The sequence below is a fragment of the Nerophis ophidion genome, linkage group LG28 (genome assembly GCF_033978795.1).
Source record: "Nerophis ophidion isolate RoL-2023_Sa linkage group LG28, RoL_Noph_v1.0, whole genome shotgun sequence".
Classification (NCBI taxonomy): domain Eukaryota; kingdom Metazoa; phylum Chordata; class Actinopteri; order Syngnathiformes; family Syngnathidae; genus Nerophis; species Nerophis ophidion.
Window position 1 is genome coordinate 22813723 of NC_084638.1, and position 20889 is coordinate 22834611.

The 20889-nt window shown below is 40.3% G+C and overlaps 2 protein-coding genes across 3 annotated transcripts in view; one reads left to right on the forward strand and one right to left on the reverse strand.

Annotated features, from left to right (window-relative positions):
* The window catches only part of cpdp (CPD photolyase), a 41279-nt gene extending 36627 nt beyond the window's left edge, over positions 1-4652 (reverse strand). Inside the window, exons 1-3 of the mRNA XM_061890312.1 lie at positions 4463-4652; positions 3569-3876; positions 3358-3506 (exon numbers count right to left, since the gene is read on the reverse strand). Of these exons, the coding sequence (XP_061746296.1) occupies positions 3358-3506; positions 3569-3824 (405 nt within the window). The 5' untranslated portion in view covers positions 3825-3876; positions 4463-4652. The remainder of the gene's footprint in view (positions 1-3357; positions 3507-3568; positions 3877-4462) is intronic.
* Positions 4653-4962: 310 nt separating this feature from the next.
* Positions 4963-18320, forward strand: LOC133545027 (UAP56-interacting factor-like). 2 transcript variants are annotated; one of them, XM_061890320.1, is made up of 9 exons: positions 4963-5158; positions 5271-5423; positions 11535-11671; positions 11798-11931; positions 12001-12073; positions 15585-15640; positions 17765-17839; positions 17904-18030; positions 18100-18320. In XM_061890320.1, exons 1-9 carry the CDS (start codon positions 5083-5085, stop codon positions 18199-18201), a joined length of 933 nt encoding a protein of 310 aa, XP_061746304.1. In that variant the 5' UTR covers positions 4963-5082; the 3' UTR covers positions 18202-18320. The 2 variants fall into 2 exon arrangements, with proteins under 2 accessions (XP_061746304.1, XP_061746305.1); XM_061890321.1 differs by having other exon boundaries at positions 18103-18320.
* The last annotated feature ends 2569 nt before the right edge of the window (positions 18321-20889 follow it).

Sequence of the window (20889 nt, forward strand, 5' to 3'; positions counted from 1 at the left end):
GCATAACAAATATTTGTTTCTGTCAAAATGGAAAGAACAAATACATTTAGTTACAAAAGTTGAGATACTTAAAAACACGTTATTTCCGGTTGTTCGCGGGCCAGATCTCGTCCCTGGCCTTGAGTTTGACACCAAAGCTTTGGAAACGTTATTGGACGCTCTTATTTTAATGCTACATTCAATATTGTACAGTATAGTTCAAAAGATATACAATTTCAAGCATAACAAATATTTGTTTCTGTCAAAATGGAAAGAACAAATACATTTAGTTAGAAAAGTAGAGATACTTAAAAACACGTAATTTCCGGGTGTTCGCGGGCCAGATCTGCCCCCCTGGCCTTGAGTTTGACACCAAAGCTTTGGAAACGTTATTGGACGCTCTTATTTTAATGCTACAGGCCATTTGTTTGCGTATCGCTGCTAAATTTCCAGGACACAGCTACAATGCGTCCTCAACACGCATTATCCCGATCTGACAATAGTACTTAAAGCTCAGTCATGGGCCAAATTTATATCATATATTTTACAATGGTGGTGGTTTGACCCGGGAACAGACAATTTCCATTTCTAAACCCAAGCCATTCAAAAAGAGACAGGAGGTATTTGCCGTATGTTGTAGTGTAACCTAGCTCAGTGGTTCGCCCCCAGCATGTATCCCAATCCGCATATAAACATATACAGTATACACACATACATGTATACATACATATGCTGAACAAAAATATCAAACGCAACACTTTTGTTTTTGCTCCCATTGTTCATGGCTTAAACTCAAAATCTTAAACTTTTACTATACTAAGACCTATTCCTCTCAAATATTTTTCACAAATCTGTCTAAATCTGTGTTAGTGAGCATTTCTTTTTTGCCAAGATACTCCATCCCACCTCACAGGTGTGGCATATCAAGAAGCTGATTAAACAGCATGATTATTGCACAGGTCTGCCTTAGGCTGCCCACGATAAAAGGTCACTCTGAAATGAGCAGTTTTGCTTTAATTGAGGTCTGGAGGTCAGGGAGTGTCAGAAAAGCAGTCAGTATCTTGTGTGACCACCATTTTCCTCACGCAGTGCAACACATTTACTTTGCATTAAGTTAATCAGGTTGTTGATTGTGGCCTGTGGAATGTTGGTCCACTCTTCAATGGTAGTGCGAAGTTGCTGGCAGGAACTGGAACACGCATCGTATACGCGGACCCAAATCATCCCTAACATGCTCGATGGGTGACATGTCCGGTGAGTATGCAGGCCATGCAAGAACTGAGATGTTTTCAGCTTCTAGGAATTGTGTAGAGATCCCTTGCAACATGAGTTGATGGTGTCGGGTGAATGGCACAATAATGGGCCTCAGGATCTCGTTACGGTATCTCTGTGCCTTCAAAATGCCATCAATTAATTGCATATGCGTTCGTTGTCCATAACTCCACCCCACCGTGGGCCACTTGATTCACAACGTTGACAAACCGCTCTCCTACACCACGCCACATGCGCGGTCTACCATATGCACTGGACAGTGAAAACCGGGATTAATCTGTGAAGAGAACCCCTCTCCCATTTGCCGGATGGCATAGAATGTGAGCATTTGACCCCTCAAGTGGGTTATGATAGCAAACTGCTGTCAGGTCGAAACCCCCGTGAGGAAGAAGAGCATGCAGATGAGCTTCCCTGAGACGGTTTCTCACAGTTTGTGCAGAAATTATTTGGTTATAAAAACTAAATAATGGAGCAGCTGTCTGGGTGGCTGGTTTTAGACGATCATGGAGGTGCACCTGTTGGATGTGGAGGTCCTAAACTGGTGTGGCTACACCTGTTGTGAGGCCGGCTGGATGTACTGCCAAATTCTCTAAATTGCCTTAGAGTTGGCTTATGGTAAAGAAACTAACATTAAATGATAAATGATAAATGGGTTGTACTTGTATAGCGCTTTTCTACCATCAAGGTACTCAAAGCGCTTTGACACTACTTCCACATTTACCCATTCACACACATTCACACACTGATGGAGGGAGCTGCCGTGCAAGGCGCCAACCAGCACCCATCAGGAGCAAGGGTGAAGTGTCTTGCTCAGGACACAACGGACGTGACGAAGTTGGTACTAGGTGGGGATTGAACCAGGGACCCTCGGGTTGCACACGATCACTCTTCCACTGCGCCACGCCGTCCCTTCACGTCAATTCATGGGCAACAGCTCTGTTGGACATTGCAGTTAGGATGCTAGCTGCACGCTGCTTCAAAACTTGCAACATCTGTGGAATTGTGTTGTGTGATAAAACGACACACATTTCAGAGTGGCCTTTTATTGTGGGCAGCTTTTAGTCCGAAAAATATGGTACTCGCAAATGTCAACAAGGAAAAACTGCAGCCATAAAACTTTTGGATATTTAACAATAAATTGTGTAGGCCAGATTCCTTATTAATATTGTGACCATACTTGCCAACCTTGAGACCTCCGAATTCTGAAGATGAGGCGGAGGGGTGGGGGGTGGGGGGGGTGTGTATATTGTAGCGTCCCGGAAGAGTTAGTGCTGCAAAGGGTTGTGGATATCTGTTCTGTTGTGTTTATGTTGTGTTACGGTGCGGATGTTCTCCCGAAATGTCTTTGTCATTCGTGTTTGGTGTGGGTTCACAGAGTGGCGCATATTTGTAACAGTGTTAAAAGTTGTTTATACGGCCACCCTCAGTGTGACCTGTATGGCTGTTGATCAAGTATGCCTTGCATTCACTTGTGTGTGTCACATATAATAAGTGATTGGGCCGGCACGCTGTTTGTACGGAGGAAAAGCGGACGTGACGACTAGCTGTAGAGGACGCTAAAGGCAGGCAGTGGAAGGGTGTATATTGTAGCGTCCCGGAAGAGTTAGTGCTGCAAGGGGTTCTGTATATCTGTTCTGTTGTGTTTATGTTGTGTTACGGTGCGGATGTTCTCCCGAAATGTCTTTGTCATTCTTGTTTGGTGTGGGTTCACAGAGTGGCACATATTTGTAACAGTGTTAAAAGTTGTTTATACGGCCACCCTCAGTGTGACCTGTTTGGCTGTTGATCAAGTATGCCTTACATTCACTTGTGTGTGTCGCATATAATAAGTGATTGGGCCGGCACGCGGTTTGTACGGAGGAAAAGCGGACATGACGACTAGCTGTAGAGGACGCTAAAGGCAGGCAGTGGAAATTGGGAGAAATTCGGAGGAATGTTAGCCCAGGGACATTTTCGGGAGGGGCACCGAAATCCGGTAGTCTCCCGGGAAAATCGGGAAGGGTGCCAAGTATGATCGAGACGTCTCGCCACACTTGGCCCACGGGCCGTAGCTCGACCACCCCTGCGCTGGTACATGTTTCTGACACGTTATCGATTGGTTTTTACCTTTTCAACTTCTTCCAGACCTTTCAGCATAAAACCGTAATGTCTCAGGGTGGACAGCTCCGATTTAGGGACCGACAAGCAGACACAGACGTGCAACGGGAGGCTCTCCTTCATGGCAAGGCGTTGGGCGTGGATGAGCGCCCAATTATCTAAGGGAAAGACAAAGTTAAAAAACATGAGGGGGAAAATGTGATGACTATCGTGAATTAACCTTGAATTCTGTGGTCCCTCAGCATCCAATACAGGACACCCTTTGAGTCCTGTTTTGTTTTCTGGGTGTCTGATATGAATCGAACGCGCTTCTTGTTGACTTTCATGTCCTTATTGTTGGACCTTTGCATTTGAACGAGCTCCTGCAGCCACCCTGCTGCCTTCTCCTTCTTAGAATTGTTGGAATCCACCTTCTGCTGCTTTGCACTGGACTCTGCGGCAACTGCTAGGGTTGCTTTGCGCTTTTTCCCCGACATGGTAGTTGCACTGGAGAATGACCGGTTGTAGTTGGAGGGAAATGAGGTTGGTCTAGGAGACAAGAATAGCAAAAATCAAGACTACCGTATTTCCTTGAATTACTGCCGAGTCAAACTTGCTTCCCAAAATAATTAGCGCATGCTTACCATGAATTGATTAACGTGGACCCCGACTTAAACAAGTTGAAAAACTTATTCGGGTGTTACCATTTAGTGGTCAATTGTACGGAATATGTACTGTACTGTGCAATCTACTAATAAAAGTATCAATCAATCAATAGTATTACCGCTTGGTCAAACTAGTGACGTCCCCTGTCATCATTTTCAAAATGCAAGAGGCTGATTTCAATACCGGTAATTTGAAATCGCATAAAAGGGAAGAAGATTAAGAGCTATTCAGTAGGATTTAAAGCCCAAGCTTACATCACACTCAAATTTTTACTGCATACCTTTGGTAAGTGCCCGAGTAAAAAGAGGTTTTAAAATAATTAGCATGCTTACTTTTACCGCATGCCTATGGTAAGCACAGGAGTGAGAAGAGGTTTTAAATTAATAAGCGCCCAGGCGGCAATTCAAGGAAATACGGTAAATGTCAGGGGCATCGTTCAGGAGGTCCACAATGTGCCACGGCAACTTACCTTCTAGTGAAACATACACGAAGTGAATCTTGCAGGAACGAAGACAACGACCGAGAATAAACGAGAATAGACGTTTTTAGTTCACTTAAATGAGACGAAACAAAGAAAATGTCCGATGGTACGGAAGGTTGACGTTTACACAACCACTTACTATAGCACGTTGACGCTATTCTTCTATAACACAGAGGACGCGATCTATTTAGCTCACCATGACTGCTCGTTTCCTTCACGACGCTTCTCCGGCACGGCGAGGGTCAAATATTATGTCGTTATAACGCACAAATGTGTGTGTTTTATAAAAAAACTAACAATAATTTGGTTGTTGAATTTAGCCGAGTACACACAGCACGTGTAACACGTTAATATTATGGATAAATAATATAAATTCGTAAAGGTTGACAATGAGCAAAGCAAGTACACCAAACATGGTGAGCGAAATGGAACGCGGCCATTACAAGCAGGCACACCCACTACGAGGAGGCGAGTAAAAATACATTGCCCACAATGCAACAGTTCGCGCATGCGCGCTGTCAGTTAAACCAAAGGAGCGAAGCGCGCACATTTAGCTTAAACAGGAGAAAACAATTGGCATTTTGGATTTAATTGTGTTGCTTAACGCGATGTACGGACTAAAGTTTACGCCCGGAGGACGGAGAAAACCCGCGGGTGTACCCGATAAGGTGGACATGTCACTGGGTGAGGTCTTCGACATGTCGTTAGCTTTAAAATAGAAACCCTGGCAGCTACTATCAGGTTTCTGTCAGCCATTTGTGTTCGGGCTCTAAAATCCTCGTTTAATTCTCAACAGATGACATCATTCGGTTGAATAAAAAAGAGCAGAAGACAAATAAGAAAGGAGCTGCCACGTACCGACGACCAGCCTTGAAGAAAGGTCGTCCAACCCAAGGGAAAATAGTATGGTCCAGCAATGGTGGCCCAGTTTTAAAGGGTAACACAAAAGGTAATAATAGGTGTGTGTAAAATGTTACAACTATTTGATTCACTTTAAACCAGTATCAAAATATTTCAGTAATGTACATGGACCCCAAAAGGGACAAGCGGTAGCATTTTTAAACATGGTGAAAATGCACCAATTTATGGTAAACTTCTTCAATACAAAGTCAGAAAGGCTCAAGATTTTAGGTGTGACCCTTTTTGGTAAAAACGTCTTAACTTTCTTAAAGAAAAATGTAATTTAAAACATTTGTACGCACGTACAACACTTACGACTTTCAGTATATCACTATGCGTAATTAAATTATGGAATGGATTAAGCAAAGAAATCAAAGAATGTACTACTAATATGATCCACTTCAAGAAACGCTTCAAACTTAGTGTTTACAACAGGGGTCGGGAACCTTTTTGGCTGAGAGAGCCATGAAAGCCAAATATTGCAAAATGTATTTCCGTGAGAGCCATATCATATTTTTTAACACTGAATACAACTAAATGCGTGCATTTTTAAGTAAGACCAATATTTTTAGAGTATAATAAGACTGTTATTCTTTTTAATAACATTGTTATTCTGGAGCTAACCAATAATAAATAAAATGTCATGTCTGTTGATCATGTTTTTGTTTGGCCATGTGCTGTTTGTCCTTTGGACTCTTTAAGTTCCTGTTTTTTTCCACTCCCTCGTCTGGTTTCCTTGGTTACTCATTTTGTCCACCTGTCTCTGGTGGACAAAATGCCCGCTCACCTGCTTCCCGAGCACTAATCAGAGGCAGTATTTAAGCTCGTCTTTGCCAGTCAGTCGCCCTGGCGTCAATGTGATCTTTTCTTGCTCTGTGCTGACTTGTTTCATGCCTTGCCAGGTAAGTTTTGTTTGATTTATGTTCATAGTCTGTTTATGCTTTAGCTTTGTTCCTTAGCCCAAGTTGTGCCTCCACTGTACGATTTTTCTTTCCATCTTTTTTTAGTTTAAATTAAATCATGTTTTTACCTAAATGCCATGTCCCGAGTAGTCCGTCTGCCTTCCTGGGGGAACGACCCTGCAACAGGCTGCGACACCCCCATCGTGACATAAATAACTTCTTACCATTAATGCGACTTTATATTTTGCACGTTATTTTTAGCATTGTGATTACCAGCAAAATTATTCATAATTATCGTGTCAGGCAATGTCAGCTAAGATTTATCTGAGAGCCAGATGCAGTCATCAAAAGAGCCACATCTGGCTCTAGAGCCATAGGTTCCCTACCCCTGCAAAGTACAAAGAAGAAGAACCATGATAAACATTCTGAATGTATTTCATAAAAAAGCGTTGCTTCTTCCTATTCCTTTTCGAACGTGTTGAATACAGAAACTGGAAATTGTAATGGATTATGTTGTATGCATGCCTGTTCAAAATAAAGTCAAAATCAATATTTGTAACATTGGAAAGCCTGCTAAACAAAAACAGAAAAAACAACTGATTTCATCATGTTATGATTGTAAATATTGATAAGTATAACTTCAAAGTACTTTGTGAAACAATCAAACATGAAACTATGTTGTCAATAGTGAAAAAAATAAAAATGTTATTCTATCATTATCATATTTAGTATTTTATTGATTTTTGTGAATCATAAATACAAAAACAACTATTTTCCAGTCTTTAAGCCCCACCCACATCATTTTAGAAGTAATTAAAAAAATGTCAAATGTTGGCTGCTGTGAAATTACATATTTACATAGAAAACTATTTTATTTACATACCTTAATTGTTTCCAAATGGTGCCTGTAACACAGAAGTAAAATGGCTGACTAAACAAAGGAAAAGTTGTTATTCATTCTGGGATTTATTAAGATTTTCTCCAATTTTGATTAGGTGCAAGATCCATCCATTTTCTACTGCTTATTACCTTCACCGCAGTTGCCAACATAGATATACATTTGTCAGAATTATTATTCCTTGTATTATGTAAACACTTTGAATTTGAATGGTTCCTTAAAAGCAGTCATTTTAGTACATCGTTTAATTTCTTTGTTTAATCCAGGGGTGCCCACACTTTTTCTGCAGGCGAGCTACTTTTCAATTGACCAACTCGAGGGGATCTACCTCATTTATATATATCATTTATATTTATTTATTTATGAAAGAGACATTTTTGTAAACAAGTTAAATGTGTTTAATGATAATACAAGCATGTGTAACACATATAGATGTCTTTCTTTCACGAAGACAAGAATATAAATTGGTGTATTACCTGATTCTGATGACTTTGCATTGATTGGAATCAGACAGTAATGATGATAACGCCCACATTTTCAAATGGAGGAGAAAAAAGTTGTCCTTTCTGTACAATACCACATGAAAGTGGTTGGTTTTTGGCATCTAATTCATCCAGCTTCCATACACTTTACAAGAAAAACATTGGCGGCAAATTCCGTAGCTTGCTTGATTGACATTCACGGCACCCGAGGGTCTTGTGAGATGACGCTGGCTGCTGCCAGTTCATTATTATGAAAAAATGACAGAGAGGAAGGCGAGAAACCCTTTTTATTTCAACAGACTTTCACGCCGTCCCTTCCGTCAAAACTCTAAAGGCCGACCGCACATTTCCTATCTTCACAATAAAAGCCCTGCTTCATGCTGCCTGCACTAACAAAATAAGAGTCTCGGAAAGCTGGCGTGCACAAGTGATGTGCACGCCAGCTTTCTGAGGGATCGCTTGTGCACGCCAGTTTTCCGAGACTCTGTATTTAGTTAGCGCAGGCAGCATGAAGCAGGGCTTTTATTGTGAAGATAGGAAATGTGCAGTCGGCCTTTAGAGTTTTGACGGAAGGTACGGCGCGAGAGTCTGTTGAAATAAAAAGTGTTTCTCGCCTTCCTCTCGGTCATTTTTAATAATAATGATCTTGCAGCAGCCAGCGTCATCTCACAAGACCCTCCGGTACCGTGAATGTCATTTAAGTGACGTCTTGGTGAAGATTGATGATCACTAATTTTTAGGTCTATTTTTTTTTAAAAGCCTGGCTGGAGATCGACTGTCACACCCCCCGCGGTCGACTGGTAGCTCGCGATCGACGTAATGGGTACCCTTGGTTTAATCCATGCCATAATTTGGCCACTACAAAAGAAAATTGTGTGGATAAGCCACACCTTTGGATAAACCGCAGGGTTCAAAGCTTGGGTAAAAAGTAGCGTCTTTTAGTCGGAAAAATACGGCAAGGGGAATTGCTTTAATTAAATTGATCAAAGAGAATAAAATATTTTGTTGTGAATCAAAACAAGCCACATTTCGTAAAGAAATTTAAAAAAAAGTATAATTTTCAGCAAGATAGACAGACCATAAGCCATACATTTCCTTAGAAAATATATATATTTACACACATTATGTGTGTATATCTATACATATATATATATTTCACACACTGTTTTTGTGTGTGTGTGTGTGTGTGTGTGTGTGTGTACATGTATATATTAGGAGTGTAACGGTACACAAAAAGTTTGGTTCGGTACGTATCTCGGTTCAGAGGTCACGGTTCGGTTCATTTTCAGTACAGTAAGAAAACAACAAAATATACATGTTTTGGTTATTTATTTACCAAATTTGCAAAATCTTCCACCAAAAATATTTTTCTTGGTGGAATATTTGATGTGAAGTAATCGGAACCTTGGACAGGTCAATAATTGATAATAACATTGATTTTGATTCAATATTATGTTTTGAGCAATGACAGTTTGAAAGAAAAAAAAAACTGCTCTGTTTTATTAGTCAACGTTGCGACTTTTTCTAAATTACATTTAGCCTTTAAGCTTTTTTAATTCACTTTTGTTTATGTTTTTGTTTATTTTAATAGTATTTTTAGAATGTGCCGTGGGCTTTTATACATTAGCTGTGAGCCGCAAATGGCTTCCGGGGCACACTTTTGACACCCCTGCTATAGATAATAATAAATAAAATCTGATAAATCTCTGGGTAAAAAGCAGAGTCTGGCGACGCATGCGCGTTTATCTTAACTCTCTCGTTCTCTCTGCCTCTGCCCCTCCCTCACGAATGCTGCTGCGTGCACAATTTGTTTTGTTTTTAACCCCTTCTTAACCCTGAACGTACATTGAAAATACACGCAACCCTAACTTAAAATGCCGGACATTTGAGGCATTTAGGAAACTCCACCCGGACAGCCCCACAAAAGAGGACATCCGGTGAAAAGAGGAGGTAGTGTCAGTCTATCGTAGCCCAATCGCTGCTAGCATGCCGTGTGTTGTGCCTCGGTGTGCATTGTGTACACAACGTGCAGTACGCTACTTAATATGTCCGTGTGGAAACTCATTCGGTACACCTCCGAACCGAACCAAAACCCCCATACCGAAACGGTTCAATGCGAATACAAGCACCGTTACACCCCTAGTATATATATACAAAAATATACATTTGTGTATCATTTATATTACATTAGGAAAAAATTTTTACTCACCGTATATTCTTTGCAGGGTAGTTTTGTCGAGTGTAAACTTTATAGGGGAACATTATCACCAGACCTATGTAAGCGTCAATATATACCTTGATGGTGCAGAAAAAAGACCATATATTTTTTTAACCGATTTCCGAACTCTAAATGGGTGAATTTTGGCGAATTAAACGCCTTTCTGTTAATCGCTCTGGAGGGGATGACGTCAGAATGTGACGTCGCCGAGGTAATACAGCCGCCATTTTCATTTTCAACACATTGTAAACATTGGGTCTCAGCTCTGTTATTTTCCGTTTTTTCGACTATTTTTTGGAACTTTGGATACATCATGCCTCGTCGGTGTGTTGTCGGAGGGTGTAACAACACTAACAGGGAGGGATTCAAGTTGCACCGAAGATGCGAAAGTGTCTGCCGCCAGACCCCCATTGAATGTGCCAAAGTGTCTCCACATTTTACCGGCGATGACAGACATGGCACAGAGATGTATGAATAACCTGCAGATGCATTTGCAACGATAAATTCAACGAAATCGCAAAGGTGAGTTTTGTTGATGTTGACTTATGTGCTAATCAGACATATTTGGTCGCGGCGTGACTGCCAGCTTATCGATGCTAACATGCTACGCTAATTGACGCTAACATGCTATTTACCGGCGGTGCTAAAGCAGACATGGCACAGAGATGTATGGATAACCTGCAGATGCATTTGTAACGATAAAGTCACAGAAATCACAAAGGTGAGTTTTGTTGATGTTGACTGCCAGCTAATCGATGCTAACATGCTACGCTAATCGATGCTAACATGCTATTTACCGGCGGTGCATAAGCAGACATGGCACAGAGATGTATGGATAACCTGCAGATGCATTTGCAACTATATTACGTTTCCTTCCACCCACATTTAATGCGAAAAAAACACTTACCAATCGACGAATTTAAGTTGCTCCAGTGTCACAAGATGCGAAAGTCCTGATCGTTTGGTCCGCACATTTTACCGGCGATGCTAACGCAGCTATTCGGCCATGCTATGGCTATGAAATACAATCAATAGCTATTCGCTTAATAGCTTCAGTTTCTTCTTCAATACTTTCATACTCCAACCATCTGTTTCAGTACATGCCTAATCTGTTGAATCGCTTAAGTCGCTGAAATCCGAGTTTGAATCCGAGCTAATGTCACTATATCCTGCTGTGGTATTCCCATTGTTTGTTTACATTGGCAGTACTGTGTGACGTCACAGGGAAATGGCCAGTGTCTTCGCAGAGAGACGAAAATAAGGCACTTTAAAGCTTTATTTAGGGATATTCCGAGACCGGTAAAATTTTGAAAAAAACTTCAAAAAATACAACAAGCCACTGGGAACTGTTTTGTATTGTTTTCAACCCTTTTGAAATTGTGATAATGTTCCCCTTTAATCAGAACTTTGTGGCGCGAGTGCTTGTCCAGGCCTAAAATTTAGATATAATGGTGTATAGTGGTGATGAAAACAACGCCAACGCAGTTGAACCCAAAAAACAGCGGTCACGATGGCGTGATCAAGTGTGAAACACTAAGTGACCACTGCGGCGATCCAGTGAACAGCAAATACACACATACCTAAAAATAATAATAATGCCTTCTGACGTTCAATGATGTCTTTGTCAAACCCTTCTCCTAACTGGTATTTAACGAAACAGGTGGCGTGTTCAGACGAGGAGCGCCTAAGCTCAGGAATGGTAGACTACAGGTCATTCAGGGTGTACGGCGCGGTCAAGGCGTCATCACTGGGCTCGCAGCACGAAAGACAGCAGCCTTCTTCCGACCAACCCGTCAGGTGACTTCCTACACAAACTTTTCAAAATAAATGAGAAATCTTTTGTGTCGAATGCAATGATTAACCAAGTTGATATGCATGGACGTATTTATTGGTTTTCGTGATTTTACCTTTTGTGTCTCGCAGAAAACGAAGCAGAAACCACCGCCTGTCATCCAGCGCTTACAGCTGCCGTACAGGAAGCAGTTCTACAGGCAGCAGGAACCACAGAGGATACAAAATAGGATAGCAGTTAAAAGGCCATTTCAACTGCGACGACGGTGAGACAAATTTCTGTACACGCAACGACGACAAATCAACTAAAATGTGTTGTGCGCCTTTTTACGCAGTCCTCTCCCTCCTGTGCATCAGACGCAGAAAGAGGCTCGCCAGACCACGTTTCTTCATAATAGAGGACTGAAGGTGATGGACGCGTGTCCCATATTTGTTATATTTAAGCTGCACCCACCAATTTCGCTTTGTTGTTAAGGCCGCCTTAACAACAAAGAGCCACCGCATAAACTAAAGCAGGGCTCACCAACCTTTTTGAAACCAAGAGCTACTTCTTGGGTACTGATTAATGCGAAGGGCTACCACTTTGATACACACTTAAATAAATTGCCAGAAATAGCCAATTTGCTCAATTTAACTTAAATAAATAAATCTATATATATAAAAAAAAGTTTATTTCTGTCCGTCATTCTGTCGTACATTTTATTTTCCTTTTACGGAAGGATTTTTGTAGAGAATAAATGATGAAAAAAACACTTAAATGAACGGTTTAAAAGAGGACAAAACACGAAAAAAATGCAAATTAAATTTCGAAACATAATTTATCTTCAATTTCGACTATTTAAAATTAAAAATTCAACCGAAAAAAAAATGAAGGGAAAAACTAGCTAATTCGAATCTTTTTGAAAATATTCAAAAAATACTTTATGGAACATCATTAGTAATTTTTCCTGATTAAGATTAATTTAAAAATTTTGATGACACGTTTTAAATGGGTTAAAATCCACTTTGAAATAAGATTTAAATTTGATTCTACAGATTTTCTAGATTTGCCATAATATTTTTGGGGAATTTTAATCATGCGTTTGAAGAAATATTTCACAAATATTCTTCGTTGAAAAAACAGAAGCTAAAATGAAGAATTCAATTAAAATTTATGTATTATTCTTTACAATAAAAAAAAAACACTTGAACATTGATTTTAAATTGTCAGGAAAGAAGAGGAAGGAATTTAAAAAGGTAAAAAGGTATATGTGTTTAAAAATCCTAAAATCGTTTTTAAGGTTGTGTTTTTTCCTCTAAAATTGTCTTTCTGAAAGTTCTAAGAAGAAAAGTAAAAAAATAAATGAATTTATTTAAACAAGTGAAGACCAAGTCTTTAAAATATTTTCTTGGATTTTCAAATTCTTTTTGAGTTTTGTCTCTCTTAGAATTAAAAACGTCGAGCAAAGCGAGACCAGCTTGCTAGTATCAATCAATCAATCAATCAATGTTTGCTTATATAGCCCTAAATCACTAGTGTCTCAAAGGGCTGCACAAACCACCACGACATCCTCGGTAGGCCCACATAAGGGCAAGGAAAACCCACACCCAGTGGGACGTCGGCGACAATGATGACCATGAGAACCTTAGAGAGGAGGAAAGCAATGGATGTCGAGCGGATCCAACACGACACCGTGAAAGTCCAATCCACAATGGATCCAACACAGTCGCGAGAGTCCAGTCCAAAGAGGATCCAAGACACAGCAGCGAGAGTCCCGTTCACAGCGGAGCCAGCAGGAAACCATCCCAAGCGTAGGCGGACTAGCAGCGCAGAGATGTCCCCAGCCGATACACAGGCGAGCAGTACATGGCCACCGGATCGGACCGGACCCCCTCCACACGTGAGAGTGGGACATAGAAGAAAAAGAAAAGAAACGGCATAATAAATAGAATTTAGAAAATAGAGGCGGCTCACTGGTAAGTGCTGCTATTTGAGCTATTTTTAGAACAGGCCAGCGGGCGACTCACCTGGTCCTTACGGGCTACCTGGTGCGTTGGTGACCCCTTAACTAAAGTCTTAAAAAAAAAAAAAAATGTCCTGTAAATTAAGCACGATGAGTTGAGCATATGTCAGCATGTGTCCCCAATTTTAACTCTTTTTCAAACTCTTATATACAGTAAGTCATTAATTTGACTTAGTCATTATTTTGTCTTAGTAAGTCAATATTTACTAAGTCAAAATAAGACTGTGGTGAAGTAGGCCGGCTTCGTCGCATGAAGAAGCCTACAATTTTTGGTTGTGTTTTCCACTCTGTATGCTGAGTGGTAATATACGATATATATCTGGATATTTTTTCCGTAAATTAAAAACAAAACACAAAACAGTCCTAGTTATTCGAGATAGTAAGTATGTCATTATTTTGACTTAGTAAATATTGACTTACTAAGACAAAATAATGACATAATTACTATAAGTATGTCATTATTTTGACTTAGTAAATATTGACTTACTAAGACAAAATAATGACATACTTACTATCTCGAATAACTAGGACTGTTTTGTGTTTTGTTTTTACTTTACGGAAAAAATATCCAGATATATATCGTATATTACCACTCAGCATACAGAGTGGAAAACACAACCAAAAATTGTAGGCTTCTTCATGCGACGAAGCCGGCCTACTTCACCACAGTCTGTAGTCTATTGCCCCCCCCCCCCCCCCCCCTCCAGGCTGTGGTGAGATTGAGACGTGATGGTTGCGACAGGCCAAAATTAAACTGTTCCTTACACCCACCTAGCCCCTTCCCGTCCGTCCGCCTGTCCCGGGCGGCGCTCCTTCCCCCTGGAGAGACACCACCCTAACTAACAAATTTTCTGGGGGAAACACTCAAGAAGGAAAAAAAAAATCCCATATATTAACCCCACCGGACTATAAGCAGCACATATGTCTCTTGTGAAATGATATATTTGTAAATGTTTATTTTCATACCTTAATTGTTACCAAACCGTGTAACATGGCAGTAAAACGGCTGATCAAACAAAACAGAAGTCATCGACATAGACCCACTAGCTGCGGAAGCGAGCTCTCCAATCAGCTAAACAGACTCAATAACTCCACGGTGGTGTTTTGGTTTAATTACAGAGGAATTTGTGAAACTGAAGTAATACAAAAATAATGCCATTGTAAGTTTAAGCCAACAGAGACACTCGTAAATGTGTTAGCGTATTAGCTACTACGTTACAATAGCACGTACAAATATGCATGAAAACTCCTAAAAATATCACACATGGGACGGCTTAGTCAGTATGAATTGTTTTAGTTATATTGTAAAACTTACACGCGTTTGTTGGAAGGATGAATGAAGAATCCTTTCGAGCAGAAATGCTATGGATGCTTATAAAGTTTAAGTACTAATGATTGTCACAAACACACTAAGTGTGGTGAAATGTGTCCTCTGCAATTGACCCATCCCCTTGTTCGCCTCCTAGGAGGTGAGGGGAGCAGTGGGCTGCAGCGGTGGCCGCGCCCGGGAATCATTGTAGGGGGTTTTAACCACCAATTCCAACCCTTCATACCAAGTGCCAAGTTGGGAGGTAATGGGTCCCATTTTTATAGTCTTTGGTATTACCCGGCCAGGGTTTGAACTCACAACCTACCGATCTCAGGGCGGACACCCTAACCACAAGGCCACTTAGTAAGTAACAAGACAAAAATATTAAAAAGTGGCGTAATATGAAAACTTTGTTTATTTCAAAACACGATCGCTGTCAGTGAATAAAAACCCATAAATTATCCGAGCCATTTTATAAGTTGCAATGTACATAGCGTATAAAAAAGCAGCGGCTTTTAGTCGGGAAAATACGGTATATATTTGGGAATATTCATCGACATGGCGCTCTTGTTAATACTTTTGCTTTCTTGTTCGCTTCCCATTTTAGGTTCAAGCTGTGGTTCACAAGCCAAATCCTCACACTCTTCCCATCAGAAGTCGCCCGTAAGTGTTTTGTTGTTTGTTTGTTTTTTGCTGGCGACCTTAAAGGAGGACTGCACTTTTTTTTTTTAATGAAATTTTGCATCATTCAAAATCCTTATTCAACCTCTGAAGACCTTAGTGGAAATCACCTTTTATCTCCTATTTCCAAAACTGTGTACACTACTGAATTGGGGTCTTATCGTCCTTATGTGGACACTTATACTGCCATCTAGTGGTGTCAGAAGAGTATAACATACAATGGAATTTGGTAAAAATAAAAAAATAGCATGTCACTAAACATGAAGTACACATTTGTTACTTATGGACTGAGTACATCATATAAAAAGAGGATTCTTAATTTGTTATTCTAATTCGGGTCCAATAAGCCCAAAGAAAAATAAACAAAAACATGTAAACAAACAGCTTGGGCCTTGAGAGGTTAAGATAAGAATACAAATGTTTTTTTAATGCATTTAAACTTGTAAATAAGCGCTATCAAAAGTCTGCTGACAATGAAGGTAATGGAAGTCGCTCTGTTCCGCTTATAAAGCGCTCTAAAAACCTTTTATATACATGCTGTAAGTATATACATAATGTGATAACAGGCACATTCATAATAACATGTAATATTTGCTTATTATAAGCAAACTTTTCCCTTCAACAACAACAACAACACTACATGAGCGACAACAAAGACTACTTTGGGACATATTAACTTGTACTTTTAATCCACAATATGAGGATGATCTACACGTTTATAGAAGTTGTGTACAATAAGCATCATGTAGCAGCATTGCTAAGCGCTAAACAAGAAATACAAACCAGGAAAATAATAAAAACAATCACTTACTGTACGATGTCTACTCTCACTGAGATGTTTATATCTCCCTGTTTAAATAAAGAAGTATTCATAATCCACACAAAAGGTTAAAAAAATCAATCAATCAATGTTTATCTATAGAAATCACAAGTGTCTCAAAGGGCTGCACAAGCCACGACGTCATCCTCGGTTCACATCCCACATAAAGGCAAGGAAAAACTCACCACCCATTGGGATGTCAAAAAAAGGATGTTAAAAAAGGTGCCGCGAACGAGCATCTCGCCATCATCTGGAAAAATAGAACCTCGTACTGCAGCACAAATGCAATTTTATTATCAGAATGTCATACAGGAATATTCTTATGTTTTACTTGACTGCATGTGATTTGTTTGTTGAAAATTTGTCACAGTAAAATTTTAAGTCCTACACCCATGCACCTGTTTTCATCCTAATGAAAATGGTAAATCTGCGTATTTTTCCACAAGAGTCACATGTTTTGTGTTGCGCTTACAAAGAATCCTTATGAGCAGAAAGCGGATGGAGGGTTACACTTCCGGTTCGCAACATTTATCCATGAAAAGGTGTGCGAACTCTTCCAAAAGACAACGCCATCGCGCAAACAATAACACTCCTTGTTGAAAACGAAACACTTTGGCTGTTAACAAAGAAAACTCCATAAATGAGCTGCACCATTTTATAAACCGCAGCCTTCAAAGCGTAGGAAAAATGTAATGTAATGACTTGTAGTCCGGAAAATATTTATCAATATACCAAACACTCTTGTTAATACTTGTGCTTGGTTGGCTTCACATTTACTTTATCTGCACTTATTGCTTTTTTTTTATCCTGCACTACCAAGAGCTAATGCAACGAAATTTTGTTCGTATTCGTACTGTAAAGTTCAAATTTGAATGACAATAAAAAGGAAGTCTAAAGCAGTGGTTATTAGCCTTGTTGGAGGTACCGAACCCCACCAGTTTCATATGAGCCTTCACCGAACCCTTCTTTAGTGAAAAATATATATATTTTTTCTAATTCAAGACAGAGGTATGTTTTTTTTTTTTAATGGTGCGCAAAAGGAATCATGCATGAACATCCCTTTGTTCAAAGAACAACACAAACAGTGCATGAACTCAACAAATTACACACCTGCAAATCAGAGGGAAAATTGTTTGGGGGTATCCGTAGGGAGAAGGTTTTTTTTTTACACGATGAGTTGGGTGTGTCTTGACCTCCGCCGAACCCCTGAGGACGACTCACCGAACCCACTGGTCTAAAGTCAAAATTTTCCCATAAGTTTCACATGTTTTGTGTTTGTCCACTAGATGGCGCGCATCAACAAGCAACAACGGAATGCTCACCGTATCAATAGACAACCCCACCGCCATGACTCAGCCCGAGTAAGAGTAGCCACACATCACAGTTCACACACAGAAGGGCTTAGGCCTGGGTTCCTCTCCGCAGGCCTCCTTCCGCTTGGACCCTGCACCCGCCGGACACCGCGTCGATTCCCGCCGACCTGAAAACAGACGTGAAGAAGACGCCCAAAGGAATTCCTCTCCAGTTCGACATCAACAGCGTTGGCAAACCGGTAAGAGTTTTGCCGCCAGCAAATGTCCCACGACCTGACGCGTCACCCCTCGTTTTGTCCTTCTCCAAGCAGACGTCGATAACGCTGAATGAGAGATTCCGCATCCTAAAAGACCGGCGCACAGTCGCAGCGCAAAGGAGTAAAGGCAGCAGATTCGTTGTGGTCAATTAGCCACAAAGACCGCCTGTTGACACGCTGAACTCTTACATGTGACGACAACATGCATAGAAATTTAAATGTTGAATGTTGTGGGGTTTTTTTTTTCTATCATTAAAATCTGTTACCGTTAATTCCAGGGTTGTCCAAACTTCAGTGCTGCCCGTCGGCGTCTTCTGTCTGGTCTCTGGTCACAAGGTCACCAAGGAACCATGGCTGCAGAGTTCCAACGTCTCCATTGTAAATATTTTACAGTTTATTCTGTCGCCATCTTGTGGACAATTAGAGCAAATCAGGTCAATTACCAGAATTTTTTCGTGGAAGTGTACATAGTGCAGTATTTACCAAAATGACCCATTCCAGACAACCTTCCCTACTCATGGTGCAAAAAAATGCATCCCTCCATCCAACACAAAAATATCAGCACACATAGCACACCCTGCTAACTGATCTTTGTCGGAAAAAAAATTGTCCATGCACCATACATAATTCAAAATGACACATTTAAAGCCACTATAATGCATGATGGGAAAACATAAAAATCACTCTCCACAATCACCCATGTCTGGTGCATTTTAGCTGCATGAAATTTCCGATTAAAAGGATGTAGGCATGGAAGTAAACCAGGTTGGAGTCAAAATTTCACATACTCTTAAAGGCCTACTGAAATGAGATTTTCTTATTTAAACGGGGATAGCAGGTGTTATACTCTATCATTTCCCGATATTGCCATATTTTTGCTGAAAGGATTTAGTAGAGAACATCCACGATAAAGTTCGCAACTTTTGGTCGCTAATAAAAAAGCCTTGCCTGTACCGGAAGTAGCAGACGATGATGTCACCGGTGTGAGGGCTCCTCACGTCCTCACATTGTTTAGAATGTGAGCCTCCAGCATCAAGAGCTATACGGACCAAGAAAACGACAATTTCCCCATTAATTTGAGCGGGGATGAAAGATTCGTGGATGAGGATATTGATTGTGAAGGACTAGAAAAAAAATAAAGTTGGGAGTGATTCAGATGTTTTTAGACACATTTACTAGGATAATTCTGGGAAATCCCCTATCTTTCTACTGTGTTGCTAAATATATGTATGTATGTATGTGTGTATATATATTGTGTGTATATGTGAGGCAAAAAGTATTTAGTCAGCCAGCGATTGTGCAAGTTCTCCCACTTAAAATGATGACAGAGGTCTGTAATTTTCATCATAGGTACACTTCAACTGTGAGAGACAGAATGTGAAACAAAAAAATCCAGGAATTCACATTGTAGGAATTTTAAAGAATTTATTTGTAAATTATGGTGGAAAATAAGTATTTGGTCACTTCAAACAAGGAAGATCTCTGGCTCTCATAGACCTATAACTCCTTTTAAGAAGCGCTTCTGTCCTCCACTCGTTACCTGTAATAATGGCACCTGTTTGAACTTGTTATCTGTATGAAAGACACCACAGCCTCAAACAGTCAGACTCCAAACTCCACTATGGCCAAGACCAAAGAGCTGTTGAAGAACACCAGGAAAATAATTGTAGACCAGCACCAGACTGGGAAGAGTGAATCTACAATAGGCAAGCAGCTTGGTGTGAAAAAATCAACTGTGGGAGCAATTATCAGAAAATGGAAGACATCCAAGACCACTGATAATCTCCCTCGATCTGGAGCTCCACGCAAGATCTCATCCCGTAGGGTCAAAATGATCATGAGAACGGTGAGCAAAAATCCCAGAACCACACGGGGGGACCTGGTGAATGACCTGCAGAGAGCTGGGACCACAGTAACAAAGGTCACCATCAGTAACACACTACGCCGACAGGGAATCAAATCCTGCAGTGCCAGACGTGTCACCCTGCTTAAGCCAGTACATGTCCAGGCCCGTCTGAATTTTGCCAGAGAGCACATGGGAGAATGTCATGTGGTCAGATGAAACCAATATATAACTTTTTGGTATAAACTCAACTCGTGTTTGGAGGAAGAAGAATACTGAGTTGCATCCCAAGTACAGCATACCTACTGTGAAGCATGGGGGTGGAAACATCATGCTTTGGGGCTGTTTTTCTGCTAAGAGGACAGGACGATTGATCCGTGCTAAGGAAAGAATCGTGAGATTTTGAGCCAAAACCTCCTTCCATCAGTGAGAGCTTTCAAATACTTATTTTCCACCATAATTTACAAATAAATTATTTAAAATTCCTACAATGTGAATTCCTGGATTTTTTTTTCACATTCTGTCTCTCACAGTTGAAGTGTACCTATGATGAAAATTACAGACCTCTGTCATCATTTTAAGTGGGAGAACTTGCACAATCTGTGGCTGACTAAATACTTTTTTGCCCCACTGTGTGTGTGTATATATATATATATATATATACACACATATATATATATATAGACATATATATGGATGCACAAACACTCACTGTACATTTCACCACCAGCCAAAATTCTTCGTAGCCCAATGCGGCCCCAAGTCAAAGTTTGGACACCCCTGCTTTATTCTGATATCCTGCACAATAGTGTTGACACTATCTGGACTGTTACAGTTGTAAAGCTGCTGCCATGTAAATAAGTACCTTTTATTTTTGGTATACTTTCCTCATCCAGAAATGTCATTTTAGCTGCAAATCAGATGGCATCAATAGTCCAGCTGTCAAACGTTCTAAAAGAAAAAAATATGGTTACTATCACAATAAACACAAGCACATG